This window comes from Oncorhynchus gorbuscha, linkage group LG02, assembly GCF_021184085.1.
Source record: "Oncorhynchus gorbuscha isolate QuinsamMale2020 ecotype Even-year linkage group LG02, OgorEven_v1.0, whole genome shotgun sequence".
Taxonomy (NCBI): Eukaryota; Metazoa; Chordata; class Actinopteri; order Salmoniformes; family Salmonidae; genus Oncorhynchus; species Oncorhynchus gorbuscha.
Genome location: NC_060174.1, coordinates 17,984,344 through 18,006,539, shown reverse-complemented (window position 1 = coordinate 18,006,539; position 22,196 = coordinate 17,984,344). Strand labels below are relative to the sequence as shown.

Genomic DNA, 22,196 nt, shown 5'->3' with positions numbered 1-22,196 from the left:
AGTAGCCTATACTTCAGAGGGAAGGTAGTCTCCACACACTAACACAGGCAAATATTGTAAGATATCAGGCAGACACTGGAAGTAGTTTCAGATTGAGGGCTTTGCATAGGCGGTTTGTTGTATTTTTTTGCGGGACTGGAAAACAATGCCCAGAACATAAAATAACGTTATTAACCAGGTCTCATACTTTTAAAATAATGGCTCTGTTCCTGGAACAGTATAGATCACTTTCGTTCCTTGTTCCGTTTCTGTTTCTAGAAACGTTTATTTTCTGGTTTTTGGTTCTGTTCCCTGAACTGGTTCCAACCCCTGCCTCCACCTAATAATTATCCTCAAGAAGTCGACAAGATTTCCAATGTAACACTACTTGGAGCCATCAACATGCTCACAGCCAGGTTTGATAAGTAAGTCAAAGCACTTGAGGACATTAACTCTCAAATTAAACAGAACATGTGGATGCAATGAATGCATCTAAGACTGTTCAATTCAATGCAGCTGAGATAAAAGAAAGCAAAACGAAAATTGCATACCTGGAAAATTACTCATTACTCCTGAAAGACAAAGGTAAAAACCAAGGCCATAGAATTAGAGCATATAACTGTGGATGGAACCTCTGAATCAACAGGATGGAGGAAAATAATGAGGAGAACGCCAGAGACGAGGTAATCCGTCTCCTTGCTAAAATCGCACCCCACCTGTCAGGGAAGCTGGAGAACGTCGTCGGCTCCCATGCCCTGGATCCGTAGGAAGGAAGACAAGAAGCAGCAAAAGATGATCATCCAGTTCTCCATGCATCGGTATCAAGACGGGTTCTGGAGAATCGCAAAGCTGTCTTCTGTTTGTAAAGAAGATGGTTAAATCAAATTGTATTTGTCACAATCGCCGAATATAACTGGTTTAGACTTTCATGAAATGCTAGCTTTTGAGCCCTTCCCAACAATGCATAGTTTAAAAATAAAATAATAAGAAGATGGATAAAATACACAAATGGATCGACACTGAACAAAAATATAAACGCAACATGTAAAGTGTTGGTCCCATGTTTCTTGAGCTGAAATAAAAGATTGTAGAAATGTTCCATATGCACAAAAAACTTATTTCTCTAAGTTGTTGTGCACAAATGTGTTTACATCCCTGTTAGTGAGCAATTCTCTTTTGCCAAGATAATCCAACCACATCACAAGTGCGGCATATCAAGTAACTGATTAAACAGAATTATCATTACACAGATCCTAGAAATGTGGACACTAAAAGTCCACTCTAAAATGTGCAGTTTTGTCATAACACAACACATACAGCAGTTGTCAGATAATTGAATATTAATTTCTCTACCATAAACTGCCTCCAATGTAGTTTTAGAGAATTTGGCAGTACGGCCAATTGGCCTGGGTGGGTGAGCAGATTGCTGATGTTCACTTTGTGAACCGAGTGCCTTATGGTGGCGGTGTGGTAATGGTATGGGAAGGCATAAACTATGGACAACAAACACAATTGCATTTTATTGATGACAATTTGAATGCACAGAGATTGCGTGACGAGATCCTGAGGCCCATTGTCGCGCCATTCATCTGCAGCCATCACCTCATGTTTCAGCATGATAATGTACTGCCCCATGTCGCAAGGATCTGTACACAATTCCTGATAGCTGAAAATGTCCCAGTTCTGCATACTCACCAGATGTGTTTAGGATACTCTGGATCGACGGCGTTTTCCAGTTCACGCCAATATCCAGCAACTTTTCACAACCATTGAAGAGGAGTGAACAACATTCCACAGGCCACAATAAACAGCCTGATCAACTCTATGCGAAGATGTGTCACACTGCATGAGGCAAATGGTGGTCACACCAGATACTAACTGGTTTTCTGAGCCACACCACCTATTTAAAAAAAAGAAGTTATCTGTGACCAGATGCATATCTGCATTCCCAGTCATGTGAAATCCATTGATTAATACCAAAAAAGTGTTAAACAAATAAAAAAATATTTTAGATTCTTCAAAGTAGCCACCCTTTGCCTTGGTATTTGGTATTTTATTAGGATTCCCTATTAGCGGTTGCAAAAGCAGCAGCTACTCTTCCTGGGGTCCACACAAAACATGAAACATGACGTAATACAGAACATTAATAGACATGAACAGTTTAAGTACGGAACTACATACATTTTTTTTAAAGTCAGACGTAGCCTACATATCAATGCATAAACACAAGCTATCTAGGTCAAATACATTTACATTTTACATTTAAGTCATTTAGCAGACGGTGCAAATTGGTGCATTCACCTTATGACATCCAGTGGAACAGCCACTTTACAATAGTGCATCTAAATATTTTAAGGGGGGGAGGGGGGGTGAGAAGGATTACTTTATCCTATCCTAAGTATTCCTTAAAGAGGTGGGGTTTCAGGTGTCTCCGGAAGGTGGTGATTGACTCCGCTGTCCTGGCGTCGTGAGGGAGTTTGTTCCACCATTGGGGAGCCAGAGCAGCGAACAGTTTTGACTGGGCTGAGCGGGAACTGTACTTCCTCAGTGGTAGGGAGACGAGCAGGCCAGAGGTGGATGAACGCAGTGCCCTTATTTGGGTGTAGGGCCTGATCAGAGCCTGGAGGTACTGAGGTGCCGTTCCCCTCACAGCTCCGTAGGCAAGCACCATGGTCTTGTAGCGGATGCGAGCTTCAACTGGAAGCCAGTGGAGAGAGCGGAGGAGCGGGGTGACGTGCGAGAACTTGGGAAGGTTGAACACTAGACGGGCTGCGGCGTTCTGGATGAGTTGAAGGGGTTTAATGGCACAGGCAGGGAGCCCAGCCAACAGCGAGTTGCAGTAATCCAGACGGGAGATGACAAGTGCCTGGATTAGGACCTGCGCCGCTTCCTGTGTGAGGCAGGGTCGTAATCTGCGGATGTTGTAGAGCATGAACCTACAGGAACGGGCCACCGCCTTGATGTTAGTTGAGAACGACAGGGTGTTGTCCAGGATCACGCCAAGGTTCTTAGCTCTCTGGGAGGAGGACACAATGGAGTTGTCAACCGTGATGGCGAGATCATGGAACGGGCAGTCCTTCCCCGGGAGGAAGAGCAGCTCCGTCTTGCCGAAGTTCAGCTTGAGGTGGTGATCAGTCATCCACACTGATATGTCTGCCAGACATGCAGAGATGCGATTCGCCACCTGGTCATCAGAAGGGGGAAAGGAGAAGATTAATTGTGTGTCGTCTGCATAGCAATGATAGGAGAGACCATGTGAGGTTATGACAGAGCCAAGTGACTTGGTGTATAGCGAGAATAGGAGAGGGCCTAGAACAGATAAATAGAGGAGAGGTGTTGCTTTATCTGTTTTCTTTAACCAGGTTTGCTGTTTATTTGAGCAATATGAGATGGAACGGAGTTGCATGCAATAATGGCTCTATAAAATACTGTACGCTTTCTTGAATTTATTCTGGATTTGGGGACTGTGAAAAGACCCCTGGTGGCATGTCTGGTGGAGTAAGTGTGTGTCAGAGCTGTGTGTAGGTTAACTATGAATACAATTTGGGATTTTCAACACGTTTCTTATAAAAAGAAGAGGTGATGCAGTCAGTCTATTCTCAACTCTTAGCCAAGAGAGACTGGCATGCATAGTATTTATATCAGCACACTGATTGCAATGAATAGCAAAACGTGCAGCCCTGTTCTGCGCCAGTTGCAGCTTAACTAGGTATTTCCTTGCAGCACTGGACTGGACAATAACGAAGATTAGACAAAACTTGATGACAGCTTTGCACACGCTTGGCATTCTCTCAACCAGCTTCACCTGGAAGGGTTTTCCAACAGTCTTGAAGGAGTTCCCACATATGCTGAGCACTTGTTGGCTGCTTTTCCTTCACTCTGCGGTCCAACTCATCCCAAACCATCTCAATTGGGTTGAGGTCGGTGGATTGTGTTGGCAGGTCATCTGATGCAGCACTCCATCACTCTCCTTCTTGGTCAAATAGCACTTACACAGCCTGGAGGTGTGTTGGGTCATTGTCCTGTTGAAAAACAAATGATAGTCCCACTAAGCGCAAATCCGATTGGATGGTGTATCGCTGCTGAATGCATTGGTAGCCATGCTGGTTAAGTGTGCCTTGAATTCTAAATAAATCACCAGAAAAGCACCATCACACCTCCTCCTCCTCCATGCTTCACGGTGTGAACCACACATGCAAAGATCATCCGTTCACCTACTCTGTGTCTCACAAAGACATGGCGATTGGAACCAAAAATCTCACATCAGACCAAAGGACAGATTTTCACCGGTCTAATATCCATTGCTCGTGTTTCTTGGCCAAAGCAAGTCTCCTCTTCTTATTGGTGTCCTTTAGTAGTGGTTTCTTTGCAGCAATTCAACCATGAAAGCCTGATTCACACAGTCTCCACTGAACAGTTGATGTTGAGATGTGTCTGTTACTTGAACTCTGAAGCATTTATTTGGGCTGCAATCTGAGGTGCAGTTAACTCTAATGAACTTATCCTCTGCAGCAGAGTTAACTCTGGGACTTCCTTTCCTGTGGCGGTCCTCATGAGAGCCAGTTTCATCATAGCGCTTGATGGTTTTTGCGATGGCACTGGAAGAAACTTTAAAAGTTCTTGAAATTTTCCGCATTAACTGACCTTCATTTCTTAAAGTAATGATGGACCATTGTTTCTCTTTGCTTATTTGACCTGTTCTTGCCATAATATGGACTTGTTTTTTTTACCAAATAGGGCTATCTTTTGTATAGCACCTATACATTGTCACAACACAACTGATTGGCTCAAATGCATTAAGAAGGAAAGAAATTCCACAAATGAACTTTTAACAAGGCACACCTTTTAATCAAAATGCATTCCAGGTGACTACCTCATGAAGCTGGTTGAGAGAATGCCAAGAGTGTGCAAAGCTGTCATCAAGGCAAATGGTGGCTACTTTGAAGAATCTCAAATATAATATATATTTTGATTTGTTTAACACTTTTTTGATTCCATATGTGTTATTTCTTAGTTGATGTCTTCACTATTCTTCTACAATGTAGAACATAGTAAAAATAAAGAAAAACCCTAGAATTAGTAGGTGTGTCCAAACTTTTGACTGGTACACACACATACACACAGGGAGTACCAGTACCCGATCAATGTGCAGCACAGGACGTTGGTGGCACCTTAATTGGGGAGGGTGGGCTCGTGGTAATGGCTGGAGCAGAATTTATGGAATGGTAGCAAATACATAAAACTAATGGTTTCCATGTGTTTGATGCCATTCCAGGAGCTTCATTCCAGCCATTATTATGAGCCGTCCTCCCCTGAGCAGTTTCCACTGATGTGCAGAGGTACGAGGTATTTAAGGTAAATACACTATACCTTTCAAAAGTTTGGGGTCACTTACAAATTTCCTTGTTTTTAAAGAAAAGCATTTTTTTTGTCCATTTAAAATAACATCAAATTGATCAGAAATACAGTGTGGACATTGTTAATGTTGTAAATGACTATTGTAGCTGGAAATTGATGATTTTTATGGATTATCTACATAGGCGTACAGAGGCCCATTATCAGCAACTAATCCAAGTTCGTCATTTTAAAAGGCTAATTGATGATTTTCAGCACAGCTGAAAACTGAGTATCAGCTTTTGTGGGTTCGATTACAGGCTCAAAATGTCAAAGTATCCGGCGTCGGTCTAGCAATGCAGTCTTAAAACGCATGGGGGCGTTGCGATTCCCCTGTGTTGTGGACATCGCCATTGAAATGCATGACATACGGCTAATGGATATTGTGAACGAGGCTTTAGGGGGTAAATTAATCGTACATTAATCGTCCCCCCCCCCCATTAAGTGGGAGTGACCACTGTTCCAACAGCACCGTCGCTTCTCAATTCTGCATTGGTGCGCTTTGGACTACACACTTGACACGCGCCTTTTCAGAAACGGATTGTCTATGCTGAGTTTGCTTTCCTTGACATGTTGTGTTGACAGTGTTGGGACTAGTTAGCGAAGATGTGCTGAAGCCACCGGTAAACGATAGCTTGTTGACAGTTATTTTTAGTTCCCGCTCGCGCACGATGAAAGAGAAACGGACCGCGAACTCACCAGTGGTGCACGGTGACAAGTGAAGTGCAAGCAGCAGTCAACAGAGGTCCCTTTTGGAAGGAATCGTAGAACGATGAAGTCGAGGAGAGACAAACTGAACATACCCTCTCTTACTTTGGAGTAAGTTGTATGTTTTTATATGGTGTATAATTTATGCATAAATTATCTACATAACATAATAATTAAATGTTGTCGGGGAACCAGGGGAATTCACTTGAATAGTTACTTTACAAAGACGTCTTATGTGCTTTATACTAAAAGACAACAGGCTATGTATTTCTCAACTCTACCAGTTGCAACCAGTTTGTGGAACGCGCAGTATGGAACACGCAATATGGAACCTACAGACCCAATAGTGTGTATCGAAACCCACTGCAGCTTGTAGACTACAGGAGTTTTGAACTTGCACATGATTGTGTGATTATTGTGGTGTATAACTCGCAACATTAATTCATTGTTCTGTCTGTGATCTATATAAGCAATAAGGCCCGAGGAGGTGTGGGATATTTACATTTACATTTAAGTCATTTAGCAGACGCTCTTATCCAGAGCGACTTACAAATTGGTGCATTCACCTTATGACATCCAGTGGAACAGTCACTTTACAATAGTGCATCTAAATCTTAAAGGGGGGGGGGGATACTTATCCTATCCTAGGTATTCCTTAAAGAGGTGGGGTTTCAGATGTCTCCGGAAGGTGGTGATTGACTCCGCTGTCCTGGCGTCGTGAGGGAGTTTGTTCCACCATTGGGGGGGCCAGAGCAGCGAACAGTTTTGACTGGGCTGAGCGGGAGCTGTACTTCCTCAGTGGTAGGGAGGCGAGCAGGCCAGAGGTGGATGAACGCAGTGCCCTTGTTTGGGTGTAGGGCCTGATCAGAGCCTGGAGGTACTGAGGTGCCGTTCCCCTCACAGCTCCGTAGGCAAGCACCATGGTCTTGTAGCGGATGCGAGCTTCAACTGGAAGCCAGTGGAGAGAACGGAGGAGCGGGGTGACGTGAGAGAACTTGGGAAGGTTGAACACCAGACGGGCTGCGGCGTTCTGGATGAGTTGAAGGGGTTTAATGGCACAGGCAGGGAGCCCAGCCAACAGCGAGTTGCAGTAATCCAGACGGGAGATGACAAGTGCCTGGATTAGGACCTGCGCCGCTTCCTGTGTGAGGCAGGGTCGTACTCTGCGGATGTTGTAGAGCATGAACCTACAGGAACGGGCCACCGCCTTGATGTTGATTGAGAACGACAGGGTGTTGTCCAGGATCACACCAAGGTTCTTAGCGCTCTGGATATGGCCAATATACCACGCCCAAAGGCTGTTCTTAAGCATGGTGCAACTCGGAGTGCCTGGACACAGCCCTCCCGGGTGGCGCAGTGGTCTAAGGCACTACATCTCAATGCTAGAGGCATCACTACAGACACCCTGGTTCGAATCCAGGCTGTATCACAACCGGCCGTGATTGGGAGTCCCATAGGGCGGCGGACAATTGGCCCAGCCTCGTCCGGGTTTGGCCGGTGTAGGCCGTAATTGTAAATAAGAATGTTTTTCATTGACTTGCCAGGTTAAAAAAAGGTTAAATAAAAATATAATAAATATATAAAAAACATACTGTTGACATTTACAGTCGTGGCCAAAAGTTTTGAGAATGACACACATATTAATTTTCAAAGTCTGCTGCCTCCGTTTGTGTTATGGCAATTTTCATATACTCCAGAATGTTATGAAGAGTGATCAGATGAATTGCAATTAATTGCAAAGTCCCTTTTTGCTATGCAAATGAACTGAATCCCCCCAAAACATTCCCACTGCATTTCAGCCCTGCCACAAGAGGACCAGCTAACATCATGTTAGTGATTCTCTTGTTAACACAGGTGTGTGTTGACGAGGACAAGGCTGGAGATAACTCTGTAATGCTGATTGATTTCGAATATCAGACTGGACGCTTCAAAAGGAGGATGGTGCTTGAAATCAATGTTCCTCCTCTGTCAATCATGGTTACCTGCAAGGAAACACGTGCCGTCGTCATTGCTTTGCACAAAAAGGGCTTAACAGGCAAGGATATTGCTACCAGTAAGATTGCACCTAAATCAACCATTTATCAGATCATCAAGAACTTCAAGGAGAGCGGTTCAATTGTTGTGAAGAAGGCTTCAGGGTGCCCAAGAAAGTCCAGCAAGCGGCAGGACCGTCTCCTAAAGTTGATTCAGCTTCGGGATCGGGGCACCACCAGTACAGAGCTTGCTCAGGAATGGCAGCAGGCAGGTGTGAGTGCATCTGCACAGTGAGGCAAAGACTTGGAGGGTGGCCTTGTGTCAAGAAGGGCAGCAAAGAAGCCACTTCTCTCCAGGAAAAACATCAGGGACAGACTGATATTCTGTAAAAAGTACAGGGATTGGACTGCTGAGGACTGGGGTAAAGTCATTTTCTCTGATGAATCCCCTGTCCGATTGTTTGGGGCATCCGGAAAAACGCTTGTCCGGAGAAGACAAGGTGAGCGCTACCATAAGTCTTGTGTCATGCCAACAGTAAAGCATCCTGAGTGTAATGATCTGGGTGTAGAAAACAACTAGCCACAAAACCCATGTGGGCAAGAGCTACCTAAGTATGATTCTCAATCAGAGACCACTACAGACAGCTGTCCCTGATTGAGAACCATACCCGGCCAAAAACAAAGAAATACAAAAACATAGAAAAAAGAACAGAATGCCCACCCTAGTAACACCCTGGCCTAACCAAAATAGAGAATAAATAGCCTCTCTATGGCCAGGGTGTGACACTGAGACCATTCATGTGTAGGGTTGCTTCTCAGCCAAGGGAGTGGGCTAACTCACAATTTTGCTTAAGAACACAGCCATGAATAAAGAAAGATACTAACCCATCCTCCAAGAGCAACGTCTCCCAACCATCCAGGAACAGTTTGGTGACGAACAATGTCTTTTCCAGCCTGATGGAGCACCTTGCCATAAGGCAAAAGTGATAACTAAGTGGCTCTGGGAACAAAACATCAATATTTTGGGTCCATGGCCAGGAAACTCCCCAGACCTTAATTCCATTGAGAACTTGTGGTCAATCCTCAAGAGGCTGGTGGACAAACAAAAACCTACAAATTCTGACAAACTCCAAGCATTGATTATACAAGAATGGGCTGCCATCAGTCAGGATGTCACCCAGAAGTTAATTGACAGCATGCCAGGGTGGATTGCAGAGGTCTTGAGAAAGAAGGGTCAGCACTGCAAATATTGAGTCTTTGAATCAACTTCATGTAGTTGTCAATAAAAGCCTTTGACACTTATGAAATGCTTGTAATTATACTTCACCATTCCATAGAAACATCTGACAAAAATATCTAAAGACACTGAAGCAGCAAACTTTGTGGAAATTAATATTTGTCATTCTCAAAACTTGGCCACGACTGTAGGTGTCACACCCTAGCCATAGATAGGCTTTTATTCTCTATTTTGGTTAGGCCAGGGTGTGACTAGTGTGGCCATTCTAGTATCTTTATTTCTGTGTTTTCTATTTCCTTGTTGTGGTTCCCAATCAGAGGCAGCTGTCTATCGTTGTTTCTGATTGGGAATCATACTTAGGCAGACTTTTTCCGACCTGTGTTTTGGGGGTAGTTATTTTTCTGTATAGTTTATTTGCCTTACAGAACTGTTCGTTTTTTCCACTTTGTTATTTTTGTTTGAGTGTTTTGATCAATAAAAATCATGAACACTTACAACGCTGCGCTTTGGTCCACTTCCTTACGTCGACAAGCGAGACAGAACTACCCATCACCAAAGGACCAAACAGCGTGGCCAGGAGGAGCAGGGATCTTGGGCCTGGGAGAAGAGTGAGTGGAGGAAATCATGGACATGGGAAGAGGATATGGCAGGGGACAAGACCCTGCCATGGAAACAGGCGGAAACAGCAAGGGAGGAACGGCGGCGATACCAGGAGTCACGGCAACGAGGCAAGCACGAGAGGCAGCCCCCCCCCAAAAAAACTAATTGTGGGGGGGGGGCACAAGGGGAGAGTGGCAGAGTCAGGGTTTAGACCTGAGCCAACTCCTCGTGCTTACCATGGGGAGCGAGTGACTGGTCAAGCACCATGCTATCCGGTTCTACGCACTATGCCTTCAGTGCGCATCCACAGCCCGGTGCGCTCTGTGCAAGCTCCCCACAGTGGCCGTGCTAGAGTGGGCATTCAGCCAGGTTGGATTGCTCCGGCTCAGCGTTCCTGGCCTCCGGTGCGTCTCTTCGGCCCAGGTTATCCTGCGCCAGCTCTACGCACGGTGACCCCGGTTCGCCAGCAATCCCCAGTTTGGCCTGTTCCAGCTCCCCGCACTTGCCGGGCTAAGGGGGGTATCCAGCCAGGATGAGTTATGCCAGCTCGGCGCTCCAGACCTCCGGTGCGCCTCCACAGTCCAGTGTGTCCTGCCCTGGCTCTACGCACTATGCCTCCAGTGCGCCATCATAGCCCAGTGTGTCCTGTGCCAGCTCTCCACACTCACCGAGATAAAGTGGCTATCCAGCCAGGACACGTTGTGGCAGCTCCACGTACCAGACTTCCAGTACGTCTCCTCAGTCCAGTGAGACCTGTTCCGGCTCCACGTACAAAGCCTCCAGTGATGATCCATGGCACGAAGCCTCCGGCGAAGATCCATGGCACGAAGCCTCCGGCGAAGATCCATGGCACGAAGCCTCCGGCGACGATCCATGGCACGAAGCCTCCGGCGACGATCCATGGCACGAAGCCTCCGGCGACAGTCGGCGGTCTGGTTCCTACGGCGATGATCGGCGGCCCGGTTCCTCCAGTGAAGGTCCATGCACCAGGGCCACCACCAAAGCGGAGGTATCAGCGGGTGGAGGGGGGGGTCTACATCCGCACCGGAGCCGCCGCCGTGTAGGGATACCCACCTGGACCCTCCCCTTTAGAGTCAGGTTTTGCGGCTGGAGTCCGCACCTTTGGGGGGGGGGGTACACCCTTATGGTGTCATAATCAGACATAAAATAACTACAGTGCTAGGTTTTGTGGGTTTTGAAACACTCTTATGTAGGTGTCGTCATAGCCCAACCATAAATAGCACAATGTATGTCACAACAGGTTTAAATATGTGTCATGACAGTGTTATGACCATATTATGACATGGTTATGACAGTGTTATAACATGTTAAGACACTAGTTTAAGTAGTGTTACCGAAATGGAACCAATTATCAGATCATAAACTGACAATTTAATAGGCGGGATTGAGGGATACTTCTCACTGTTTTTTTTCAATGCAAAAATAGGCAAGCTACATTAGATCAGATCTTTTTCAAAGATACCTTAGCACACATTATTTGCCCTCTTCTGAATTATTGTTAAAATGGTTTCAGATGTCACATATGTTTGACACTGGCCTGAATCAAAGCTATGATGTGGTATTTATTATGACCAAAATCCCAATTCGCATCGCTCACTCCCTACTCATTTTGAAAATATGCACCAATTGTTCAACCGCTTTATAGTAATTCCTACCTCCCTCAAAGCATTAGCATTGCTGTAGTTCTTTTCTTTCCACCCGCTCTCCTTCCTGAGCCAATGTAACCAGGGGCTGCTGCCTGCCTTCTGCCCACTAGACGTTGATCTATAAAGCGTACATTCGGAGCTTCTTCTACAAAACTTATCTGACTCTCGCATGGATCACAAGCTCAGGTATTGGTATTGACCCCCAGTTTTTTTGTGGATGCAGCACAATGAGCATTATAACCACACCGCAGAGCCCCTTTTCTAAACGAGCAGTGTTCACAGAAAGCTTCACACATCAAGTTATTTCCACAAAATTAAACGAAAACATGGGAGCTCTCAAGTTTGAATGTGTGATGCAGCAAATTCAGCACCCCCAAACATCTACAGTTGAAGTCGGAAGTTTACATACACCTGTAACGGCGTTCGTTTGTCGAAGGAGAGGACCAAAATGCAGTGTGGTGCTTACTCTTGTTCTTTAATGAAAAAATAGCGATACATGAAATAACTAAATAAATACAAAACAACAAACGGAACGTGTGAACCTAATACAGCCTGTCTGGTGAACAACTACACAGAGACAGGAACAATCACCCACGAAATCCACAGTGAAACCCGGCTACCTAAATATGGTTCCCAATCAGAGACAACGAGAATCACCTGACTCTGATTGAGAACCGCCTCAGGCAGCCAAACCTATGCTACACCCCTACTCAGCCGCAATCCCAATGCCTACAAAACCCCAATACGAAACACAACATTTTAAACCCATGTCACACCCTGGCCGTGACAACACCTTAGCCAAATACATTTCAACTCAGTTTTTCACAATTTAATTTAATCCTAGTAACAATTTCCTGTTTTTGGTCAGTTAGGATCCCCACTTTATTTTAAGAATGTGAAATGGCAGAATAATAGTAGAGGGAATTATTTATTTCAGCTTTTATTTCTTTCATCACATTCCCAGTGGGTCAGAAGTTTACATACACTCAAGTAGTATTTGGTAGCATTGCCTTAAACAATTTAAACTTTGGTCAAACATTTCGGTTAGCCTTCCCTAAGCTTCCCACAATAAGTTGGGTGAATTTTGGCCCATTCCTCCTGACAGAGCTGGTGTAACTGAGTCTGGTTTGTAGGCCTCCTTGCTCGCACACGCTTTTTCAGTTCTGCCCACAAATGTTCTATAGGATTGAGGTCAGGGCTTTGTGATGGCCACTCCAATACCTTGACTTTGTTGTCCTTAAGCCATTTTGCCACAAATTTGGAAGTATGCTTGGGGTCATTGTCCATTTGGAAGACCCATTTGCGACCAAGCTTTAACTTCCTTATTGTTGGCTTGAGATTTTGCTTCAATATATCCACATAATTTTCCAGCCTCATGATGCCATCTATATTGTGAAGTGCACCAGTTCCTCCTGCAGCAAGCACCCCCGCAACATGATGCTGCCACCCCTGTGCTTCACGGATGGGATGGTGTTCTTCGGCTTGCAAGCCTCCCCCTTTTTCCTCCAAACATAACAATGGTCATTATGGTCAAATAGTTATATTTTTGTTTCATCAGACCAGAGGACATTCCTCCAAAAAGTACGATCTTTGTCCCCATGTGCAGTTGCAAACCGTAGTCTGGCTTTTTTCTGACTGTTTTGGAGCAGTGGCTTTTTCCTTGCTGAGCGCCCTTTCAGGTTATGTCAATATAGGACTCTTTTCACTGCGGATATAGATACAGGAGGGTGATTCTGGCCGCTCCGGACAGGAGGGTGACTCTGGAGGGAGGAGACTGAGAGACAGCCTGGTGCGTGGGGCTGCTACAGGGCCCACCAGGCTGGGGAGACCTACAGGAGGCTTGGTGCGTGGAGGAGGCACCGGATGAACCGGGCTGTGGGGGAGCATAGGAGCTCTGGTGCGCAGCCTTGGCACCACTCCTCCAGGCTGGATCACCACTTTTGCCCGGCCCCTCCAGAGTGCAGGCACAGGTCGAACCGGACTGTGGAGGAGCACTGGAGATCTGGTGCTTACCAATCGCACCTCTCGCTTAGGCTCAATGCCCACATTTGCCCGGCACTGGCGGAGTGCAGACATAGGGCGAACTGAACCCTCCCAATGCCCCGGAGACACTCAGGTCTCTCGCCTGTCTCTGCCAATCTCCCCGTGTGCCCCCACCAAAACATTTTTGGGGCGCCTCTCGTGCCTGTTGCGCTGACTTCCCTCATATCGCCGCCTCTCCACTTTAGCTGACTCCAGCTCTTCCTTGGGGCGGCGATATTCCCCAGCCTGTCTCAAAGGTCCCTGTCCGTTTTAAAATCTCCTCCCATGTCCAGGAAACGCTGCTTGGGCTCTTTGTGGTGGGATCTTCTGTAACGGCTGTCGTCAGAAAGATGAGACCAAGGCGCAGCGTTCCTTGAGTTCCACATAATATTTATTGTTGAAGTGAAACTCTTTAGACAAAACAATAAAGAAAACAATGGCCGAACAGCTTCGTAGTGCAAACTACCTAGTCACAAACGAAGAACAAGATCCCACACAGGAAGAGGGAAAAAAAGCTATCTAAGTATGATTCCTAATCAGAGACAACATAGACAGCTGTCCCTGATTGAAAACCATACCTGGCCAAACACAAAGAAATAGAACATAGAAACATGAACATAGAATGCCCACCCAAATCACACCCTGACCAAACCAAAAATGGAGACATAAAAAGCTCTCTACGGTCAGGGCGTGACAGTTTTGCACTAGTTTCTGAAGAGCCCTCTGCTGCAACTGCACTGAAACCATATCAACAGTGTGCACTCGCGTTAGCAAAGCAGAGATCTGTACATGAAAATTAACATACAGTAGCCAGCCTTCTAGCTGGGTCAGCAACTTCTGAAAGCCGGCCTGCTACAGCATTATAGCTGAACAGGCATATTTTGACGATGGCGGATGTGTTGGGTAGTATACAGTCAGGTCCATTATTATTGGCACCCTTAAAAGGATTAGCAAACAAGACTATATTGTATGCTCAAAAAAATTTGAAATTGTATTATTTTATACCAATATATTCGCTCCGAGAAATGTTTTTTTTGTTTAACAAGTAATAACAAAAATACATAAAGATTGGGGTCAAACTGATTGTTACTGTTGGCCTTGTTGCTGTTGGCCCTGTTGCTGTTTTCGATACTTTTAACACCCTACCCTTGTGAGGATCACGACACTGCGCCTTTTTTCTCAAATGTTTTCTGAGATTTGAGAACATGTTAGGGGGGATCTTAGACCATTCCTCCAGTGGCCATCGAAGTCTCTGGACTCGAACCCCAATGAAATCCTGTGGTTTGAATTGAAGAGGGCAGTCCATAAGAGCAGACAAAGGATATTACGGATCTGAAAAGGTTATGTATGGAGGAATGGTCTAAGATGCCTCCCAATGCGTTCTCCAATCTCATAAAACACTTCAGAAAAAGGCTCCGTGTCGTTATCCTCGCAAGGGTAGGGTACTGGAGTACTGAAAACTGGGGTGCCAATAATTGACCCCTATCTTTTGGAGGTTTTTTATTATAAAATCTATTTCTCTGAGCAATTGTATTAGGATAAATAATGTTGGCATGCAATATAGCTCAGTATTTGTATTTATTTTATACAGTCTTTTTTTGCTCATCTTAATTATTATTATGGACCTGACTGTAAGAGTCTTCCTATAGAATACAGAGGACAGACAGCATGAGCTAATAGTATGCTCAAAACATAAGACTGTATACTGCAGTGGTGTTTGGTGGGACGAGCTGTATGAGGATGGGCTCATTGTAATGTCTGTAATGGAAGAATGTAATGGTATCAAACACATCAAACAATTGCATTCAAGCCATTACAATGAGCCCATCCTCCTATAGCGCCTCCTTCCAGCCTCGTCTGGTGTACTGGTGTGTGTAAATCTCTGATTCTCAATGGTGTCTCCATTGGGACATTAGAGGCTAGACCTATCAGACCACCAGTGTTACTTGCGGGTAGACTTGGACAAGAACCTAATCAATGTGGAAACCAGGCAAAAGTAATCAATAAGTGATCTGAAAGTTATTTTCATTTAACTTCTGCTTTGACTGAAAACAGCATGTGAAAAAATTCATGCTGTGACCTGCCCTGGACATTGATCTGGTGTCCTGTGTGGATCAGTTGGTGGAGCATGGCACCAGGGTTGTGGGTTCGATTCCCATAGGGGACCAGTACAACAATGTAAGCACTCACTACTGTAAGAGAGTCTGCTTAATGACTAGTATCTATCCGATGACGGACTATCATAGTACCTGATTGTACAGTATATGTCTGGAAAAAGTATTCTAAAACAGCGGCTGCGGAGTTGGGTAATGCCCCACCATTTGCAAACAGTTGTTGAGTGTCTATCACGGAACTATTAGTGTCAGCCAATGAAAGTGAGATGTTGGGTGTAGTCAGCTGATACCCAGACACTGGTTGGCAACAGCAACAATGCTGAGTCAACACACTGATCCATGTGACTGTGTCTTGTCTTACAGTTTGTCACCCACTTGCCAAAGCCCAACTCTACTGAGCCCATGCAGCCCCTGCAGCCCTTTACAAACCCTTCATCCCTGGAGGTAAGCAAGATCGCCCACATACAGCACACAGCCACAAAAGTGGCTTGAGAACAGCTCCTATGAAGAACATGGGCGGCAGGTAGCCTAGCAGTTAAGAAGAGTGTTCGGCTAGTAACTGAAAGTTTGCTGGTTCGAATCCTGAGCCGAATAGGTGAAAATATGTTGATGTGCCCTTGAGCAAGGCACTTAACACTAATTTCTCCTGTAAGTCGCTTTGGGTAAGAGTGTCTGCTAAATGACTAGCTAAAATGTAATTATGAAGATAGTGTTTTAAAGCAGACTTCCCTTTACAGAAAGTATTTTTGCTTATTTCATTTGACTGATAAAAGCACAATGGTTCAATCACATTTTTATCCAAACTCTCATTTTATCCAAATGTTTTGGATAAAATGTTGCAACATGCTAAATGCAGCTGCAATTAAATGTCTTGGCTATTGTAAGTCATGCTCTGTGTTTATGGTGGAAAAACAAAACATCTATTAGTTGTCTTTCCAGCCTATGTGGGTTGCCTGGCAACCCCCAATGGTGCCCTGCAGAGGAAATAAAACTGATTTGACAAACAGAAGCAGCATCCAGTATGCTATGTAGTGAGCACCAAGTTATTGTAATATATGGCAATAAATCATATCTGTATCTTGTTAATTTGGCAAAACTACCAAGAATTGTGTTCAGTTCTGTTAATAGAAGAACTGTTGATATTTTAAGATTACAGATTAACTTAATTTTTGTTTAAATTACATTATTTATTTGATCACCATCTAAGATTCTACTATTTTATAGTGTTCATCAATTTGTTTCTCTATACTATCCTGAAATCTCTACACCAACCATTCCTTACCCTTAACTCAATTAAATTTTTATCAAGGCCTTGGTCCATCATTATGTTTGGAGGGAAAAGGGGGAGGCTTGCAAGCCGAAGAACACCATCCCAACCATGAAGCACAGGGGTGACATGTTGTCAGGGTGTCATGTGTCATGTTGTGGGGGTGCTTTGCTGCAGGAGGGACTGGTGCATCTCACAAAATAGATGGCATCTTGAGAAAGGAAAATTATGTGGATATATTGAAGCAAAATCAAGTCATCAGTTGAAGCTTGGTCGCAAATGGGTCTTCCAAATGGACAATGACCCCAAACATACCTCCAAAGTTGTGGGAAAATGTCTTAAGGACAACAAAGTCAAGGTATTGGAGTGGCCCTCACAAAGCCAAGACCTCATCCTATAGATGTGGGCAGAACTGAAAAAGCATGTGCGAGCAAGGAGGCCTACAAACCTGACTCAGTTACACCAGCTCTGTCAGGAGGAATGGGCCAAAATTCACCCAACTTATTGTGGGAAGCTTGTGGAAGCCAAACCTAAACATCTGACCCAAGTTAAACAATTTAAAGGCAATGCTAGGATTAAGGAATTGTGAAAAACTGAGTTTAAATGTATTTGGCTAAGGTGTATGTAAACTTCTGACTTCAACTCTAGCTTGTTTATGCATCAGTTGAGGTATCTATAATCTACTTTGGTTTATATACAAGCATCATGAAACACATTCATTTGACTTTGTGAAAATCAGTTTTTTTTAAATCTAACTTGCTTACCACCATGTGGTTTCTTCCTTCACAGGCTCCATGAAATGATGAGCTCTTCCTAAGTATTTGGTCACATTAATTTTGTGTATTGTTTTCTAGGAACAAGCGGTGGCTCAACTAACTCTTTGGCTCAATTTACACCACTCTCCCTTACCTGTAATCTTCAAAAAAATCGAATCTCTGGTCCTGCTTCATAATCTCGGATTGCATAGTTGCTCCTGTGCAGAATAGATCCCAGGCTCCCTAGCACTATATAGTCGCTTGTCATCTCTATGAAAATAACCATATCGGCTAGACGCCCACCAATATCTTGGCACCCGGAACAAGGATAACATTTCAACCTCGAAACAGTAGCCTGAAGCTCTTCTATAGAGCTAGGGTCAAGAAAGGCGAAAAGCATCCTCTTACACTTGCATGCAATATACATTGAGTGTAAAAAACATTAAGAACACCTTCCTAATATTGAGTTGCACCCCCCACCCCTTGCCCTCAGAACGTCCTCAATTAATCAGAGTATAGACTCTAGAAGGTGTTGAAAGCATTCCACAGGGATGCTGGCCCATGTTGACTCCAATGCTTCCCACAGTTGTGTCAAGTTGGCTGGATGTCTTTTGGGTGGTGGACCATATTTGATACACACGGGAAACTGTTGAGCATGAAAAATACAGCCATGTTGCAATTCTTGACACAAACTGGTGTGCCTGGTATTTTCTACCATACCCCGTTCAAAGGCACTTAAACCTTTTGTCTTCCCATTTGCCCTCTAAATGGCACACACATACACAATCCATGTCGCAATTGTCTCAAGGCTTAACAATCCTTCTTTAACCTGTCTTCTCCCCTTCATCTACACTGATTTTAAGTGGATTTAACATGTGACATCAATAAAGGATCATAGCTTTCACATGGATTCACCAGGTCAGTCTATGTCATGGAAAGAGCAGGTGTTCATAATGTAGAGCAGGTGCAGGTGTTCATATTGTATGTTTGTTATTTTGCAGTCTACTTCTGAATTTAACTGCATTTATTAATTTAACTTCATCACTTTAGATAATTTGCCCCTTGGAGTGCTTAGCAAATGTTACCTGTAGGTCTGTAGAACAAATGTATGTATCATGCCACACAGTTGAGTCCCTCTCAGATGTAAAAGTGTGTTCATTTATCACTTGATTTGAGAGGCTGGCCTTTTGTATTAGCACAGCGACTTCAGCACTTACCTCATCACAATATACACTTCACTAGGCTTCAACAATAAGATAATGAATTAAGTATCTCCCATAGTTAATTAATCTGCCTCTTAGATGTATTGTCATACATAAATCATTCATTTGTGAATATTTACGTTTTTTCATTATCTCTTACAGTACACAAACTGTGAGGGTATTAAAAAATAAAATACAATTATGGCATGATTTGTATGATTGTGAACTTAAAAAGAGATGTGGCACAGGCATTTGTTTTTTTACAATATGTCACGACTTCTGCCGAAGTCGTTGCCTCCTTGTTCGGGCGGTGCTCGGCGTTTGACGTCACCGGTCTTCTAGCCATCATTGATCCTTTTTTCATTTTCCATTGGTTTTGTCTTGTCTTCCCACACACCTGTTTTCAATCCCATTCGTTACCTGTTGTGTATTTAACCCTCTGTTTCCCTTCATGTCTTTGTCAGAGATTGATTTGTCAGTGTAGTGTTATTGTTTGTATAGGTGCGCGTCGGGTCTTCGTACCCATGTTTTGTTTGTACATTTATTGTTATGGAACTTTATTAAAAGACTCCATATTTAAACTCTATTTGACTCTACTGCGCCTGACTTCCCTGCCACCTATTACACCTATGCCTGACACAATAAGAATTCACAAAGACACAAATCTGCAGAACAAAAAACTCCCATAGAATGTAGTTTCAATGTAATACACATGGTCGACATACCTGGCATTACTGTGAACACATGAATTGTTTTAAGGGTCTCTAGGAGGACTCTGTCACCATTGTGGCTGATTAAGACGTGAAACAAATCCTCTTGACACCAGAGCCACACCCAGATCTTAGTTGTGTCAGTCAATAGCACTCTGATAGTTTAGGAAAAAAACAACAGTCACTCTTTACTCCCACCCTCTCCCTACTAGCTCTGCCTTTGCTGATAGGTACTTAATTGAGGACAGATGTATTTGTCCCACCTAGTTTAAGATGAATGCACTAACTGTAATTCGCTCTGGATTAGAGCAACTGCTAAATGACTCAAATGGAATGTAAAAAGTACTGACAATTTATATTAACATGAAATGTATAATGAAAACTCATTACACTAAATAGGTTTATCCTATGTTGATGATCTCCCAGTTCCTTGCAAAACTGATTTTCGTCTTGAATTTTTTTTAAATATGAGATCCTTATGTTTTAATGCTCAACACAAGAATGGAAGCTGCAATTGGTTTTAAATGTAATGAATTAAAGAAGCCTATTGTAGAGCAACAGTCTCGCATTGGTTTTAGCCTAACCTTATATGGTTTTAGCCTAACCTTATAGGCCTATGCCTATCTCCATAGATGTTTTTATTCAAGTGTTATTGAATTGAATTATTCATCCATTTGATGCAATACATTTGTATTTATTTAATTTCATCTTCCATTATGTGGTATTTAATTAGGCTGTTTATGAATTTTATATATTCATATATTTATATATTTGATTTTGATTACTTTGGTTCTCCACAATATAAGGGGCCTTTACTTTATTTTTAAGGAGGTCGTGAGAAAATGTGCATGAAGAGGGGACCAGGAAGATGGCGGAAGTGGATGGTGAGTTCGACTCAAGCAGTGGGTTGAGCAAATTTGTAGTATCGAATACTGGAACAAAAGGGAAATTGTGTAAAATTGGAGTGGAGGATACGTGTGTGAATGATAATGAATTGCTTCTTGTTGGGATGTGTTTGTTGAGTAAGGATGCATATGTGGGAAGCCTATTTGATGTGTCAAATGGTGACGTTTGTGCTTGGAAAAGTGGAGTCTGTCAGAGTGACCAGGAGTGGTTTTATTTTGATTAATTGTATTTCTGAAAAGCAGAGGAAGATTGCAGTGGGCCTCAAAAGAATCCAGACAACAGAAGTTTTGTGTTTTGTACTTTGGACTAGAGCACCCGTTAAAGGAGTCCTCTCAGGGGTGACGACGGATGTTCAGGTTGAATACCTGAGGAGAATTCCTGGAGTGGGTGGTGCCCGATGTCTGACACACTGGGCGAATGGAGAAAAATAAGAGAGCCTGTCGGTCCTGTTGTTTTTTGATGAAGAGCAAATACCTATGCATGTGAAGCTTGGTTATGTAATATACGCCGTAAGAGCTTTCGTCCCCAAATTACTGCAGTGTAAGAATTGTAAAGGATTTGGCCATGTTTCAAGTGTGTACAGACAAACAGTATACTAAAGAACAGTGTGCAGAAGGATGACGGTGTTGCAATTGTGGTAGGGATCATGATCCTGAGTTCCTGGAGTGCCCTGTAAGGGTGAAGGAGATAGAGGTGGCAAATGTTTGAGTGGTCAATCGAATCTCCTAAGCAGAGGCGATTTAAAATAATTGAGAAAACAAGTGATATTAGTGAGGATATGGTAGTGGATACACCACAGCTTGTAGTAAGTTTGTTGCCAGGCAAAATATACCCGGTCTTAAAAAGATGGATTTTGTTGCATTCATTGCCATAGTTATAACTGTACAACACAAGTCTCAAAGAAGTCTAAGGAACCTGCATTATTATGGCTGCGGCAGAACATTTTTGGGACTGAAGACTTGCAAATGGTACTGGTGTCGGAAGACCCGCCCTCCCAGGTTCTCCTTGAGCCTGTGTAGGAGTCAGATATGTCTTGGTTTTTTTTTTTTTACAGAAAAGCTGTTTGATATAGTCTATTTAATTATTTTTTTGGTATACTGTTCAGTTGGTTGGGGAATGCAGTTTACATCCCGCATAGTAGGTTATCACAGTGCCATCCGTTTTGTTACCAAAGCATCTTATACCGCCCACTACTACGACCTGTATGCTCAAGTCGGCTGGCCTTCCCTACATATTCGTCGCTAGACCCACTGGCTCCAAGTCTAAGCATAAGCATACGTCTATGCTAGGTAAAGCTCCGCCTTATCTCAGCTCACTGGTCACGATAACAACACCCACCCATAGCACGCACTCAAGCAGTTATATCTCACTGGTCATCCCCAAAGCCAAAACCTCCTTTGGCTGCCTTTCCTTCCAGTTCTCTGCTGCCAGTGACTGGAACAAATTGCAAAAATCGCCGAAGCTGGAGTTTACATTTCCCTCACTAGCTTTAAACATCAGCTATCTGAGCAGCTAACCGATAGCTGCAGCTGTACATAGTCCATCTGTAAATAGCCCACCCAATCTCCCTAACTCATCCCCATATTGTTTTTATTTACTTTGCTGCTCTTTTGCACTCCAGTATCACTACTTACACACCATCATCTGCTCATCTATCACTCC

General features: G+C 43.8%; 1 protein-coding gene across 1 annotated transcript in view; it reads left to right on the top strand.

Moving 5' to 3' along the window:
- The first annotated feature begins 5,724 nt into the window (after positions 1–5,724).
- Positions 5,725–22,196, top strand: part of LOC123998075 (microtubule-associated serine/threonine-protein kinase 3-like) — a 54,910-nt gene continuing 38,438 nt past the window's right edge. The window contains 2 exon segments of the mRNA XM_046302953.1: positions 5,725–6,192; positions 16,058–16,138. Coding sequence (XP_046158909.1) covers positions 6,146–6,192; positions 16,058–16,138 — 128 coding nt within the window. The 5' untranslated portion in view covers positions 5,725–6,145.